This window comes from Sinocyclocheilus anshuiensis, unplaced genomic scaffold (genome assembly GCF_001515605.1).
Source record: "Sinocyclocheilus anshuiensis isolate Anshui unplaced genomic scaffold, SAMN03320099.WGS_v1.1 scaffold660, whole genome shotgun sequence".
In the NCBI taxonomy this organism is placed as follows: domain Eukaryota; kingdom Metazoa; phylum Chordata; class Actinopteri; order Cypriniformes; family Cyprinidae; genus Sinocyclocheilus; species Sinocyclocheilus anshuiensis.
The window spans coordinates 24,569-40,419 of record NW_015557099.1 but is presented as its reverse complement, the minus strand read 5'-3'; the positions used below and the strand labels follow the sequence as shown (position 1 = coordinate 40,419).

Below are 15,851 nucleotides of genomic sequence, written 5' to 3'. Positions count from 1 at the left end.
GATACTGGTATTATGCAAGTCCATTAACAGATGAATGTGCCTTTTACAGGGTCCTGATGGCTACCCTGGAGATGTTGGAGAACCTGGTCTTGCGGGGGCTCTGGGAGAAAAGGTACCTGAGAAATTGCAGAGAAAAGAAAAATTGGCATTTACGTAAAAGCCATTAGGCATTGTGGTTTGAGGTGTCATGGTTCCTCACTTTCTTCTCAGGGCGATCCAGGTCGTCCAGGAAGACCAGGTCCACTTGGGCCAGCTGGAGATCCTGGACCCAAAGTAAGATTTCATAACTACAGAGATTACACTAACATTAGTTATCAATAATATTGTAATATGCTCTCTGACACCCCCTACAGGGAGAGATAGGAAGTTCAGGAACACCTGGAATTCCTGGCCAGAAAGGATCTGCTGTATGTATTTGTTTTAATTATGGTCATTATTGTTATTTTAACATTGTAAATTAGAGATGATGTTAAAGAGAACTTTGTTTTGTTTTATAGGGTACAGCTGGAGGACCTGGACCTAAAGGCGACCTTGTGAGGAATTCTTTTCCTGTTATATTCCCCTTGTAACGCTACAGTAGATTAACTTTTGGTGATATTTACCATTGTATTTTTAGGGAAGACGAGGAGACTTTGGGCCTAAAGGCAGCACCGGAAATAATGGGCCAAAAGGAGAAAAGGTCAGTGTTGGGTTCACCGAAAATTATAACTTTACAAAGAATTGGTTCTCAGTTATCAATTAAAAAAGGTGCTTAGTAAGTGGCTCTTATTTTATTGTAAACTCAGATTGCATGAGGGGAGACTATGTTATTTAACAATTATTTTAACAATGTCCTGATTGATTAAAATATTTATAATGTTTGACAGGGTGAACCAGGTTCTGAGGGACCCAGGGGTCTTTCGGGCGAAGTTGGCAACAAGGGATCCAAGGTAAGAGTCACTGATTTGGCTGCTTAAACACAGGTCATTGTTGAAAATTGATTTTTATTGGTTTTATGATAAATATAAATGAAAACATAAATATTTTTCTGGCTTTTGTTACTAACTTTCAGGGTGATAACGGACTTCCAGGACCAAGAGGCCCACCAGGAGGTCCTGGAGAACCAGGCAGAAATGTAAAAATGACAAAATCTTGCTAAATGTCATATTTGTCAGCCATTTCACAGTACAAACTGGCTGAAAATGTCCAAAACCAAAAACAGCTGCCTTTTTGTCTCACTGCTTACGTCAGATGCTGAACTTATTTAGCTGGATGAACAGCCAGCAAAGAACATGTTATATCTATTATAGGGTTCCCAAGGTGACGCAGGTGATTCTGGCCCTAGAGGTGATCCTGGCTCTCTAGGACCAAAGGTACTTCACACGCAAAAAATCTGATGGTTTTAAAATCAATGCTTGCATGTCTGTTGTAAATACAATATACTGATTCTTTTGCCGAAGGGTGATTCTGGCAGACCTGGATTCAGCTATCCTGGACCAAGGGGACCTACGGTACCGTAATGAGTTAAATTTGTACTTGTACTGAAAGAAATTTCAATTTACAGAGCTTTAGATCACATTATATTTTATATTTTACAAATAAATATAATAAATATGTGTTTAACAGGGTGACAGGGGTGATAAAGGTGCACCTGGTCCCAGGGGAAGTAGAGGAGACTGTGGACCAAAGGGCGGCCCAGGTCCAAAGGGAACTCCTGGAGAGTCGGTTAGCAAATTGACTCATTTTTGTTGCATGTTTACTGTTCAGAAGTTTTTTATAAAATCAAAATGAAATGCCATTTGCAACCAGTCTTACTTTCATAATGTGATCATATTTTTTCATTGTGTTTCAGGGAGAGCCCGGGCCTTCAGGAGAACCTGGACGAAGGGGGCCTAGAGGAGACCCAGGAAGAGATGCAAGTTTAATTTTTAGTGCATATTAATGTTAAAATGGTGTTTGGGTAGGGCTGGGTGATAAACTATATCATATCAAGATCGCAATAAAATTGATGTCTAACGATGATAAGCTCTTGATATGGATTAATCTAACAGTCTATCACACAGCAGAAATAAGAGCAACAATAGTCAGTCAGTGCATGTTGCTAATAAGCCGGCTTGTTCTCTTTCATCTAGTATATCAATTTTCAGTCTTCAGTCTCAATATATGAAGACATGTTCACATCTCCAGAGCTGCTCCGAGAGTCGCTTCATTTCACAATTTCATTTAAGAAAAAATACTGTTGAATACATAAATGCACACACACACACACATACACATAATCTCGGACTTTTGGAGCAGCTCTGAAGATGTTCATGTCTTCATATATTGAGACTGCAGACACTGAAAAATAATGTACTATGTGAAAGAGATATATAGTCTTCTATTTTTTATTTATAGCATTTTATAATGGAAAACACATAATTTAGGGAAAAAATTCAATAAATTGGTTTTAATAGGGATCTAAATTAAAATGTAGCTAAATCTGTGGAGTTTAATTATGATTCTGCACAAACAAGTTATGTTTACATTGATTCTCAAGATCTAACAAACATGTGGAAAGCATTTCCTTCACCATTAATGGTAAATGAATATCATGATATCGTTGATATGGAAAAAATATTTTTGGCCCAGCCCTACATTTGGGATATTTCATTTATTTGGCCATAGAAAAGTCCTTAAACAACAGTAAATGGTAACATTAAACCAAGTTCTGAATGTTTGGCAGTGCGATTTAAGTGAATTTTTTATTAAATGATTTCAAATTGTGTCCTTAACAGGGTGACCCCGGACCAGAGGGAGACCCTGGCCTTACTGTAAGCATTAAGTAATTAAATTGCTCAAAATTACTTAATGGAAAAATGTTGAATATATACTATATTATTTCCTCAGGAATGTGATGTCATGAACTACATCAGAGAGACCTGTGGATGCTGTGGTAAGATTCTCATACTGAGATTCTCATCATAAAAATAAATGTATCGCTGCATTATATTCAGTAAATGTTCTTGTCTGTTTCAGACTGTGAAAAGAGATGTGGTGCCCTGGACATTGTGTTTGTGATTGACAGCTCTGAAAGTGTGGGGTTGACCAACTTCACCCTTGAGAAGAACTTCGTGATCAACACCATCAACAGACTGGGCTCAATAGCAAAAGATCCCAGTTCTGAAACAGGTAAAAAAAAAATAAAAAAACATTGAAGGGCCAACGTTTGCATGGGCAAGCACCATTCATATTTACTTTAGAAAATGTCAAATTGTAGTCCAAATTGTTTTTTTTTATGCTTGTTTTGGAATCTCTTTGGAAAAAAAATCCGAATTAGCTTACTTTAAGTAGCAATGCAGAAGTGGTTTGATGTAATCTAACAAAATCTGTGTTTGATAAATATCTCAGGGACTCGAGTCGGCGTTGTCCAGTACAGTCACAATGGAACATTCCAGGCCATTCGCCTCAACGACTCCAAGATCGACTCAATGTCCGCCTTCAAAAACGCCGTGAAGAAGCTTGAGTGGATCGCTGGAGGAACGTGGACGCCTTCTGCCCTGAAGTTCGCCTACGATAACCTGATTCGCGATAGCCGTCGTGCGAAGGCTAATGTGACGGTGGTTGTGATCACAGACGGCCGGTACGACCCTCGTGATGACGACAAACTGCTCAATTACCTCTGCACAGACACCAACATTGACGTGAATGCCATTGGTATTGGTGACATGTTTGACCAGCCAGAGGAGAACGAAAGCCTCAAGTCCATTGCTTGCAGAAAAGATGGAAGAGTCATGGGAATGAGGCGTTTGTTGAATACATAAATGCACACACACACACACATACACATAATCTCGGACTTTTGGAGCAGCTCTGAAGATGTTCATGTCTTCATATATTGAGACTGCAGACACTGAAAAATAATGTACTATGTGAAAGAGATATATAGTCTTCTATTTTTTATTTATAGCATTTTATAATGGAAAACACATAATTTAGGGAAAAAATTCAATAAATTGGTTTTAATAGGGATCTAAATTAAAATGTAGCTAAATCTGTGGAGTTTAATTATGATTCTGCACAAACAAGTTATGTTTACATTGATTCTCAAGATCTAACAAACATGTGGAAAGCATTTCCTTTGCCATTAATGGTAAATATTGTGATATCATATGATATGGAAATAAATATTGATATGGTTGATATAGAAAACAATATTTTTGTCTATATTGCCCAGCCCTCCGTTTGGGATATTTAATTTATTTTGAATATATCGTTGAAAAGTGCTTAAACAATAGTAAATGGTAACAATAAACCAAGGTCTGAATGCATGCAATTTAAGTGAACTTTTTATTAAATGATTTCAAACTGTGTCCGTAACAGGGTGACCCTGGACCAGAGGGAGACCCTGGCCTTACTGTAAGCATTAAGTAATTAAATTGCTCAAAATTACTTAATGGAAAAATGTTGAATATATACTATATTATTTCCTCAGGAATGTGATGTCATGAACTACATCAGAGAGACCTGTGGATGCTGTGGTAAGATTCTCATACTGTAAATTTGCAGTAAAAATAAATGGATTGCTACAGTATATTCACTGAATGTTCTTGTCTGTTTCAGATTGTGAAAAGAGATGCGGTGCCCTGGATATTGTGTTTGTGATTGACAGCTCTGAAAGTGTGGGGTTGACCAACTTCACCCTTGAGAAGAACTTCGTGATCAACACCATCAACAGACTGGGCTCAATAGCAAAAGATCCCAGTTCTGAAACAGGTAAAAAAAAAATAAAAAAACATTGAAGGGCCAACGTTTGCATGGGCAAGCACCATTCATATTTACTTTAGAAAATGTCAAATTGTAGTCCAAATTGTTTTTTTTTATGCTTGTTTTGGAATCTCTTTGGAAAAAAAATCCGAATTAGCTTACTTTAAGTAGCAATGCAGAAGTGGTTTGATGTAATCTAACAAAATCTGTGTTTGATAAATATCTCAGGGACTCGAGTCGGCGTTGTCCAGTACAGTCACAATGGAACATTCCAGGCCATTCGCCTCAACGACTCCAAGATCGACTCAATGTCCGCCTTCAAAAACGCCGTGAAGAAGCTTGAGTGGATCGCTGGAGGAACGTGGACGCCTTCTGCCCTGAAGTTCGCCTACGATAACCTGATTCGCGATAGCCGTCGTGCGAAGGCTAATGTGACGGTGGTTGTGATCACAGACGGCCGGTACGACCCTCGTGATGACGACAAACTGCTCAATTACCTCTGCACAGACACCAACATTGACGTGAATGCCATTGGTATTGGTGACATGTTTGACCAGCCAGAGGAGAACGAAAGCCTCAAGTCCATTGCTTGCAGAAAAGATGGAAGAGTCATGGGAATGAGGCGTTTCGCTGATCTGGTTGCAGAGGATTTCATCGATAGGATTGAGACTGTACTCTGCCCAGGTGAGTCCTGCCCTGACTTTACTATGGTTTTAGCTTGCTGTCTTGATATCCAGAAATGATTGTCTTTTAATTACTTTTATTTTCTTTGTTTTAGATCCAGTGATCGTTTGCCCTGATCTTCCATGTAAAAGTGGTAAGTGTTGTTGTTCATATACACAAAGATGTGTATGATTAACTCTCCTAATTGCTGAAAAAACATTCTGAATCTTTTTCTTTCAGTTAACTTAATTTATACAGTAAAATACATATATTTATTATTTGTATTATTTTCTTTACATAACTGCAATCTTTTTATAATTTTCTTTTTTCACAGGGTTTAAATGGATTTAAATAGGGGGAAAATACTCTATACAATGCATACAGTCAGTGTTATTTTAGTATTATTTATATACAATTATAGTATTCATTCATATTTTGAATTACTGTAGCTTTTATTTTTATGTTTTCAGTTTTAATTTTTTGTTTTAGTCATGTTATGCACTTTTGTCATTTTATTAGTTTTTGTGTTTTTAATATTTATATTAAACTTTAATTTATTTTTTAATTTTTGTTTGAGTTATTTTAGTACTTCAACATACATATTTATTTCAGTTATTTGTTAAGGCAACATTTTCAAATTTAATTTTTTAAGTTTTTCATCTAATTTTTATTTCACTCTATTTCAATTACCGAAAATTATTTTTCACTTTTAGTTACCGATAACAACACTGCATACATTATTGTTCATGGCCAATTATTAGATGACACTAATAGTTGCTGTGTCAGCTATAACAGCTAGCATACTAATTAAAAAAAGAAAGAAAAAAAGAAAGAAAGAAAAAAATCAGGTTGTATTTGGCCTATTAAAGTCATAATAATAATGTTTGTTTCTGCTAAATAATATAAAATCCACAGAACTGTCTATATCTGCAAGGTAAATGATCAACATACTGTATTTATAAAAAGTCATTTTTTTATACATTAATGGTTCATTAAACATAACAAATGTTATACATATGTTGAGTTATACATCTCATATGTATGTTATGCATATTAATCATACACTTGTTATGTGTGATAACCAGCCCAGTCTCTCAAGGGAAATGTCACATTATCACAACAAAGGTGTGTAAATGAGTGTGTCAGCAAAATGCACAATGATCAATGCGAAAGATATCAAATCAAAAACTAAAATCAATCAAAACAGCAACTAGGCAGAGCCAGTTGCTAGGAGGGCCCTAAAACTATTGTTTCAACACTCACTTGCAGATGACGCCCTTGCAGAGGAGTGGAAGGACAGTCCCATCCCAACCACTGTACTAAGCGTCCCAAACTTATTCAACAATCTACAAGAGGCCAAACACCCCGATACCTACACCAAGGCTGTAGCTATATTGGCTTACGCAGCCCAGATGGCTAAACTGTCCTCTGAACCTGACAAACAGAGATGGACCGATCTGTTCATTGACTCATTTAGAGTGATCTATTCTGATATGATGGGAGACCCAAACAAAGCTCTTGGCTTGTGTTAGAAAGCATGATTGGGCATTTCCAAAAATTCAAACTGATAGCTTGACTAAAAGAATACACTTGGCCTCACTGTAGAGTTGTTAAGTAAAAAGCTAGCTGGTCTATGCATGAATATAGTATTTGCGTTAACAATAATCGAATGCCATTGCTAGTACCTCTCTTAAAGATGTAACATTTAATTGGCAAGAAATAGCATGTAAAATAGTTAACATCATGGCCAGTTATCAGCCACTTACATTTGTTTGCTAGCCCCTGCTAAAAGCAAGTCCCTGCTTCAAAAATTGTGAAATGGCAACCTTTGCCTCTTGACCTCAATGCCTGCTGCTCTGTAATCATTTTTTTTGCATTCAAATATGCGAAATGAACACATTTTGAATAGATGAACAGATTTTTCGATACTTTGCTTGCATAGCATGCTCTCGTTAGCTTATCCTGTTTTGCTTGATTCCTCAGGCTTCTAGGATTTGTAGGCATTTTGATCTTTTATAAATGCTTTGGTGTTGTGAATATCAAAGATAGTGGTAACTGATAAATGAAGGGTTAGTTTACATGAAAAATTTAAATTCTGTCATCATTTACTTACTCACATTGTTCAAATTTGTATGACTTTCTTTCTTCAAAGGAACACAAAAGGAAATGTCGATCTTTTCCTAAGAATGAAAACATAGAGTGATCAGGAAATAAAGGAAATAAAAACTCCATAAACGTGTTGTAAAGTAGTACATCAAAAATCAGAAATTCATACAGGTTTTGAATGACAGAACCAGATAATGATGACTGAATTGTAATTTTTTTGCTTGATCTATTCCTTTAAAGCATCTGTAAATTAATGAACAATTCCTTTTGAGACTGTATTTCATATCAGTTTTGCACTTTGCACATTAAGGCTGAAGTCACAAGCCTGTAGCTTCTCATAGGTTAGTGAAATGTCAATGGAGCTTTTTAGTGCTGCTTTACCATGGTCGACTTTCAAATACCCACTATATTTTACACAAATAATTGGTATGATAAATTAAAGATTTTTTATAAACTGCTTTACCAATGCTATAGCATATTGTTTAATTCCTAAAAAATAGTTCAATATTTTTTCTGGTTAAATTTATTTTCTAAATTGCCCCCAAAAGTTAATCTGCTATTTAGGCAACAGAAAGCTTTAGAGAGTATCTGACATATCTATATAATAGCATTCATGCACTACAACGGCAATTCAGTAATACTTTTTGTAGCCTCCTTATATAAATGTTAATGGCCATTTATGTTTGATGATTATCTCAGTGAATCTTTTTGAATGGAAATACATTATCAATGTGAATTAGCTATGAGCATCCTGATATTGACTATCCGTGAGTGAAAGAAAAATGGACTAAGAATAGACAATAATGAGATTTTTCTTGGTAATGCAAGATTATGTATATTTAGTAGTAAGTATTATACATGTATACTGTATATCAGAAATGTGCAATGAAAAAATGGCAAGCTCTTGGACTGCAAGAAATGCAACTTGAATTATTTCTGACAAATAAATATCTTTAGCAATGAAATGTTTATTTTCGTTAGGTTTATTTGCTCTTAAATGAACCTCTGTAAACGAACACATTTATTTTGCACAATTCATTATTTTAATTCAGGAAATTTCCACTGGAGCAAATCAAGCATGTCAACCAAGACAATCATTGCTGTTTTTGTATCTTATAGAGCCAGCTGTAGCCAACTGCATCCAGCGGCCTGTTGATCTCATCTTCATGCTGGATGGCTCGGAGCGCATGGGTCAGGAGAATTTCCGCTATGCACGTGAGTTCGTGGAGAACGTCGCTAACCGCCTGACCCTCGCCCGGGGAGACAACGATGAACGCAATGCCAGGGTGGCTCTTCTGCAGTATGGTGACGAAAACCAACATCAGTTGGCCTTCAAACTCACCAACAACTTCACTGTCGTCACAGATGGCCTGGCCAACTTGAGGTACCTGGATTCTACTTCCAATGTGGGCAGTGGTATTATCTACGCCGTCAACAACATTGTCACGAGCAGAGGCACACGATTGGTTAGACGAAATGCCGAGCTGGCATTCGTCTTCATCACTGATGGGGTCACCAGCAACAAGAACCTGGAGGAAGGCATTAGCGCGATGCGCAGAGCAGAGGGCGTTCCCACAGTGATTGCCATGGGCAGCGATGTTGACAAGGAGATCCTAGCGAAGCTTTCGCTGGGAGACCAGACGGCCATTTTCAGGGGTCAGGATTTTGCTAGTCTGAACAAAGCCAGCTTTTTTGAGCGATTTATTCGGTGGATCTGTTGAGAGGTTTGGTGGGTTTTTTGTAAAGGGGGGTTTGGTGTGTCATAGGATTCAGCACAGTGGTTAGAGTAGAACTGATGCATTTTATTACACTAAATCTATGCAATTTATGCACTTATATTGTGGTAAAAGAGGTAAAAAAGGTTATCCTGCTTAGGATAACCACTGGATTTAACTCAATGATTTCACCAGTGGAGATGGGCTTTGGGTACAGGAAGACACTGCAGTAAACCAAGAGGCCAAGTTATTAGTAACACTCCAAAGAATATGTACTGAATGTGTACTTTGACAAAGTTGCAACTGTAGTTTTTTTTCTGTATTTTTTATTCTGAAAAGATTTGTTGTTTTATGTATTGCTATACACAAGGTGCTAAACCAGAGTAAGACTGGAGTTTTTCCTGCATATCATTATCAGATGCACATTAGTAAAAAGTGCACTAATTCAGGGGTACAATAATTTGAAAAAGCACACTTGCCACATTCATTCTGTATCATTTAAGATAAAATTATGTCTAAAAACATTGTTAAATTTAAATTACCATCGACTTAAAAAGGGCCTGTAGTAGCTAAAATAAATCTATGCCACCTTCCACAGCACATTTACTCTTGAGCCAACACATGCTTAGAAATCCCGTGTTTCAGATTTAACATTTACTTACAGTGAAATATAGAAGCTTCTTCACACCTACATTTTAATGTACAGGATAATTATGGGATAATTATTAGTACCGCAATCAGTCTCTTAATTCTAAGAACCAAAAAGGAACATTTGAATATTTGACATGCTGTTGGACACTTGAATGATGATTTCCATATTTGCTGTCAAAAGAAATGTTAGTACAATAAAACAAGCTGTGGTAACACACCCGAGGAGTCTGTGGTTTTTGTTTAAGAAGCAATATTATGTCACCAGGTTTGTTTAAAATGAATGAGAATTCTATTCCACTCCACCCTAATTCTGTTGTTCTACTTTAGTATATTATTTTTGTTCTGTTCTGTTCTATATTATGTATTACAGAAGCAGTCGTCTGTCGTTTTTGTTTTTACTGAAAAACATAGTGAGAAATTCAGGCCTGGGGGGCTATCGTCACTAAATGCAAATTGATTTTTTGGACTTTGGATTGGTCCATGAGTCAAAGTAGAAATAATGAAGTTTAAGGTCACTCTGGTCATCGGTTCAAGTCTCTGAAAAGAAAATATACAGATCAGAAATGTGGCACTTATGTTGTAAAAATTAAAAGCATACTTTTATATAGATGAACAATGTTGATGAAACTGTTCCCTAACAACACAATGGCCTTGTAAAACTAGAGAAACTTTACTTTTGGCTTTCAAGGTCAATGCCCCATTGCACTTTAATGTACTCATCGTGAATCAATCAAAAGACGAGCTTCTACATGAAAACAAATCGCGTTTGGTCCAGAGCACATACCGTAGGCGGACAAACGGATAACCTACACGGACTTTTCCCTTTTAAACCCAAAACAAGACGTTTTAATTAACGTTTTGGTAGCACTTAGCACGAGGAATAGGCATGAATTATTAGAAAAAAGCATTCAGAACCTAAACCAGCTCTTGAGAAAGGGAATGCCTGTTTTAAAATAACTAAATCTTCCGTCCGTCCATGGATGCTGGCGAAAGGCTTACTGAACTTCCGGGTTTTCCTGTCACTTAAACAGCCGTACGTCATCATGTGGGCGGGCTCTCGTTTGCTGTCAACATCGGAATTCAGGCGGGATGTGCAATGCTTAATGAACATACAGAGCTTTCATTCAGATCCTTAAAATGGTAGAAGGACGTTTATTGATTTTGAAAAGCCTGCTTGTATGGTGGGCCTGTTTATTTTAATCGTTTTTTTAATGTAGTTAATGTATGGACAACATTGCGGACGGACATGACTTGGCTAGTCATCATGAATCACTAATAGGCTAACGTTACAGTAAAGATCTGGTTGCATGCTCTCTTCTAATCGATCAGGAAGCAGACGGTTTTCTCTTTCATATCTTCATAAATTCTATGTCAAGATCATAAAGAGATGACAGCATGAGGAGCCGCAGTAATTCAGGAGTGAGGTTGGATGGTTTTGCCAGACTTGTCCAAGAAACAATATTATGCCACCAGGTTTGTTCAAAACATGATCGACAATTCTATTTTATTCTATTCTATTCTACTGTGCTACATATCGTGCTATTCTCTTCTACTCCATTCTTTTCTGTTCTGCTCTATTATATATTCTATTCTATTTAGCGATATATAATGTATTATTCTGTTCGGAGGTACTATATAATTCCATACTATTCTATTTTACTCCAATGTTCTAATCTATATTATATACATTAATATATACTAATCTATTCTAATAATTCTATATTTTGATCTATTCTAATTCTAATGTGTTCTGCAAATATCTGTTCTAAACAATCTAAATTGTTCGTAAAGCCAAACTGAATTATTAAAAAAAATAAATAAATAAAAATAAAAATATAAAATAGTTGAAAAAATAAATTTATTCAGAAAAATAAATAAATTTCAAAAATAAAGTTGTTAAAACTTGTAAAAAGATATGAAATTGTCGCTTAGCTGTCATCAAATGTAGGATAAACAAGTCTTCTAATATATTGCTTTATTTTATTATTTTTATTATTTATATATATATATATATATATATATATATATATATACCAGGTTTATATATATATACATAAATCCAGCTCAAATAAAAACATAGGCCTCTGTCTACAGTAGTTTCTTGTGGTTGAGATTATTCTGCACCATTGGGGCCATTCTGACAGGAGAAATCTAAAAATAAATAAAGCTTGAACAAAGGTCACCTTTAAATAACCCATGGGTGAGGAAAATATTTGTATTATCTGCAGCATGTAAATTCCTTTAAAAGTAGAGCTGATGCTTTATGTACAACACAAGAAACTGTATAAGTAATAATAAATGATCAACATATCGGTTTGATTTTTTATTATTTATTTGTATGAATTAACATTTCCGCAGCACGTTACTAATGTTTAAAACATCTAAAACGTATGAAATATGTAAGTGTTGTGAGAATTAGCATAACAAATCGGATCAAGCTTGTATTTAATTATATGGTGTATATTTGAATAAATGAAGATGGGTTTGACCTCTCCATATAGAATCCAGTGACAGGTCTACTGCCAGCTAGCGAGCAGCAGAAGGATGCCTGGGTCAGAGATAATGTTTACAGCATCTTGGCAGTGTGGGGGCTCGGCATGGCTTACCGCAAGAATGCAGACCGTGATGAAGACAAAGCTAAAGCCTACGAGCTTGAACAGGTGACTGGAACTTCAAAACATCACCACCTGTTGTGGCATTGTTCAGGAGCACATTGTCGTTGAGTAATGTAACAGGTTGTTGGATGATTGCTTCAACTACACATAACAAAAGTCTTTTGTTATGTGTAGTTGAAGCAATCGTGTATATACACACTACTGTTCAAAGTTTTAGAAGTCAGTACGATTTTTGTAATAAAAATCGTATTCGGGGAAAGTTCAAAAGAAATAAAAAGCCTTCAAACTTACAAAAATAAAAAAAAATCATTATAAAAGGCTTACTGTAAATTTTGATCAGTTTAGTACGTCCTTACCGAATAAAAGTATTAATTTCTTTAAAAAAAAATCTCTTTGTGTACAGTATATTACATAAATATAGTTGTGTCTGGCAATTGTGTGTGCAAGTTTAAATGTATCCAGAATATTGTGCTGCTTGTTTTTTTCCAGATGAAATCAATACTTGTACTATTAACAGCATTTTTTTTTCAGAGTGTGGTTAAGCTAATGCAGGGGCTGCTGCAGTGTATGATGAGACAGGTACGGCATTTAACTCTATGGTCTTGCTCATTTGTTATTCTAAACCCAGCTATATAGTTTTTATTCTTTCATTTATTCATCAGTTCATTCATTCTTGAGCTGACAACACAGCTCTCTGGCCTGGCTAAGCATGTGCATATATTACTGCAGGTGGCAAAGGTAGAGAAGTTCAAACACACACAGAGCACAAAGGACTGCCTGCATGCCAAATATCACACGCCTACCTGTGCCACAGTGGTTGGAGATGATCAGTGGGGGCACCTGCAGGTTGATGCCACTTCACTGTACCTGCTCACATTGGCTCAGATGACCGCCTCAGGTGAGACGAACAATCTATAGACTGGATAGTTCACCCAAAAATGAAAATTTGTTCATTCAATTATTTAGTCACCCTTATGTTATTCCAAACCTTATGACATTTTCCTTATTTGGAACAAAAAACATGAAGGTGAATAAATGATTTTCATTTTTGGGTTAACTGTCCCTTTAAAGACCCCTTGAAATTTCTTGACCAGCACAGTTTTCTTTCCTGTGATTTCCTTGAAATCTCATGTGGGTTTTATGATTTCTGATATCAAATGATTTGCTGTTTGCTGTTGCTTGTCAGATGCAGGAGGTTTTAGGGGCTTTTTTTATTCTAGAACACATTTGATTGGACAAAAATTTGTATAGTAATCAAAATGGTCCATTTTCCTGAAAATGCCTGAACATTTTAAACTTGTATATGTGGTAAAAACAAATTTGATAACTTTTAGGTGTACTTATAGCCAGGTCCCCACAGAATCTGTCCTTACAGAGATTTTCAGAAAACAGAAAACTATGCAGATTTCTGCCAAATTGAAATGGCTATCATTCACAAAGTTCTCCACATTACTCACGACTTGGTTTATTTACTACTTTGGTACACTTAAAAATGTTTTCAGCTACAAAGCATAGTTAGTACAGTTTAGCAATTCCATTCCACACAATTCTATAGATTTTCCCCCAAAACTAGAGCAGAATATGTGAAAATAGTCCACAGTATAGATACCACAGATTTGCCTCAAAGTAAACACCATGGAATTGGAGTTTAGACTGTGCTGGTTGTGTTGTGGGGTTTCCTATTTTTTAGCAACCTTTTTGATTATGATTGAAATTGCATCGCAGGTCTACATATCATATCTAACTTGGACGAGGTGGTGTTTATCCAGAACCTGGTTTTCTACATCGAGGCAGCGTACAAAGTGGCTGTAAGTTCTCATTGGTTTATCACGTTCTTAGTTAACAGTTACCGAACTGGCATCACAGCTCACACTCCCCTGCAGGATTATGGGATGTGGGAGAGAGGAGACAAAACCAATCAAGGAATTCCTGAACTAAACGGCAGCTCTGTTGGAATGGCTAAGGTAGGAGAGGCATCTGGTCTGGTTTAGTCACTCCGATCATTCAGAAGTTGATTTTTGTTTGCTGTTCACATTGTTAGGCAGCTTTGGAGGCCATTGATGAGCTTGACTTGTTTGGAGCTCATGGAGGCCCAAAATCAGTGATTCATGTTCTCCCAGATGAAGTAGAACATTGTCAGGTAAATGAATCAATTGAATGTGTTTCGTAGTTGGTTATTATTTTACAGACCAGGGCTGCATTTCCGAAAAGCATCATTGGCACCATTGGTATATACTGTACGATCTACTTATGCTTACAATGGTTTTGGGAGATGCAGCCCAGGTTTATTCTTTAGTATTTAAGTCAGTGATTCACATTTAAGATTATATATTTTTTTCTCAATCAATAAAAGTTATCCATGATTTCCTGAGTCAAGCATCTTGTTTCTCATTGTGTTTCTAGTCTATCTTGTGCTCCATGCTACCTCGAGCTTCCACCTCTAAAGAGATAGATGCCGGTCTGCTCTCTGTCATCTCCTTTCCTGCATTTGCAGTGGAGGATGCAGATCTGGTCAACGTCACAAAGAGTGAAATCATCACCAAACTGCAGGTACTGGGCCATTAAGGAAAAGGCTATGCTGGTTAAGTGTACATGCAGAACATTTCAGATTTTTAATGAAATGTAATTTTATTACTTAATTTTATTTTTATGGGAGAGCGAGGGTGTGTAAGAAAATGCATTTTTTAAAAATTCCTCTTTTCGGGTGATTATATCTGGGGGGGTGGGGGGTAATTAAAAATGGTCAAGCAACCAACTGCACCACTTGAGATAGAATGAGCCATGTATATTATATAATATTATTAAAAAACTTTGGAACTCTGCCAGATGGTTATATGGTTATACGAATTATATTTCAAAGGTGTAAGCTCACAAAACATTTGCATTCTCTCTCAAAACCTTAGTGATGGAAATAATAGTTGGGAGGAAAAAAACATTTCAGTGCTTTTGCAAGTGAATGCAAAATTTCTCTGGGGAGCGCAACAGTTTTACAAGAGGGTGCAAAGATGCAAAAGTTTTGTGAGAGAATGCAAATATTTTGAGAAAGAACACAAAAACTTAAAAAAAAATGTTTCATTAGTTCATTATTATGTCCCTTTAGAGCAGTGGTCACCAACCTTTTTAGGCCCAAGATCCCTGACCTCGGCCTTTATGAAAGACAAGATCTACCTATTGAAGAATTGATAGAAAAAGACATCCCAGATTGTACTTCAAATTTGAGGCCTTTTACTTAATATTTTAATTAGTGATGCGCCGATCATAGCTGATTCAGAATTCAGATTTTCTTTTTTTTACTAGCAAATTGGATTCTGATACTGATTTTTAAGCAAATTTATTTATTGGCTATTTGCTTTATAACAAACAAACTGGCTTTAAA

General features: G+C 36.3%; 2 protein-coding genes and 1 long non-coding RNA gene across 8 annotated transcripts in view; 2 read left to right on the top strand and 1 right to left on the bottom strand.

The window, feature by feature from the left end:
• The window catches only part of LOC107677497 (collagen alpha-2(VI) chain-like), an 18,232-nt gene extending 8,155 nt beyond the window's left edge, over window positions 1-10,077 (top strand). For 2 of the 4 annotated variants that reach the window (XM_016472420.1, XM_016472418.1), the window contains exons 12-29: window positions 50-112; window positions 211-273; window positions 354-407; window positions 498-533; window positions 617-679; window positions 867-929; window positions 1,052-1,114; window positions 1,290-1,352; window positions 1,440-1,490; window positions 1,606-1,704; window positions 1,832-1,894; window positions 2,757-2,792; window positions 2,869-2,914; window positions 2,998-3,150; window positions 3,370-3,763; window positions 5,348-5,409; window positions 5,504-5,542; window positions 8,614-10,077. In XM_016472420.1, the coding sequence (XP_016327906.1) occupies window positions 50-112; window positions 211-273; window positions 354-407; window positions 498-533; window positions 617-679; window positions 867-929; window positions 1,052-1,114; window positions 1,290-1,352; window positions 1,440-1,490; window positions 1,606-1,704; window positions 1,832-1,894; window positions 2,757-2,792; window positions 2,869-2,914; window positions 2,998-3,150; window positions 3,370-3,763; window positions 5,348-5,409; window positions 5,504-5,542; window positions 8,614-9,215 (2,013 nt within the window). In that variant the 3' untranslated portion in view covers window positions 9,216-10,077. Of the gene's footprint in view, window positions 1-49; window positions 113-210; window positions 274-353; window positions 408-497; window positions 534-616; window positions 680-866; window positions 930-1,051; window positions 1,115-1,289; window positions 1,353-1,439; window positions 1,491-1,605; window positions 1,705-1,831; window positions 1,895-2,756; window positions 2,793-2,868; window positions 2,915-2,997; window positions 3,151-3,369; window positions 3,764-4,453; window positions 4,500-4,581; window positions 4,735-4,953; window positions 5,410-5,503; window positions 5,543-6,657; window positions 7,496-8,613 lie in introns of those variants that run through there. The other 2 variants (XM_016472421.1, XM_016472419.1) reach the window with 2 other exon arrangements.
• The window catches only part of LOC107677500 (uncharacterized), an 18,205-nt gene continuing 2,390 nt past the window's right edge, over window positions 37-15,851 (bottom strand). Inside the window, exons 1-3 of one of the 2 annotated variants that reach the window (XR_001632849.1) lie at window positions 7,506-7,633; window positions 200-262; window positions 37-116 (exon numbers count right to left, since the gene is read on the bottom strand). This is a non-coding gene — a long non-coding RNA (uncharacterized LOC107677500). Of the gene's footprint in view, window positions 117-199; window positions 263-7,505; window positions 7,634-15,851 lie in introns of those variants that run through there. The other variant, XR_001632850.1, reaches the window with a different exon arrangement.
• Window positions 10,659-15,851, top strand: part of LOC107677496 (phosphorylase b kinase regulatory subunit alpha, liver isoform-like) — a 19,843-nt gene continuing 14,650 nt past the window's right edge. For both annotated transcript variants that reach the window (XM_016472417.1, XM_016472416.1), the window contains exons 1-8: window positions 10,659-11,333; window positions 12,362-12,520; window positions 13,007-13,054; window positions 13,205-13,373; window positions 14,201-14,283; window positions 14,359-14,439; window positions 14,517-14,615; window positions 14,879-15,025. In XM_016472417.1, coding sequence (XP_016327903.1) covers window positions 11,256-11,333; window positions 12,362-12,520; window positions 13,007-13,054; window positions 13,205-13,373; window positions 14,201-14,283; window positions 14,359-14,439; window positions 14,517-14,615; window positions 14,879-15,025 — 864 coding nt within the window. In that variant the 5' untranslated portion in view covers window positions 10,659-11,255. The remainder of the gene's footprint in view (window positions 11,334-12,361; window positions 12,521-13,006; window positions 13,055-13,204; window positions 13,374-14,200; window positions 14,284-14,358; window positions 14,440-14,516; window positions 14,616-14,878; window positions 15,026-15,851) is intronic.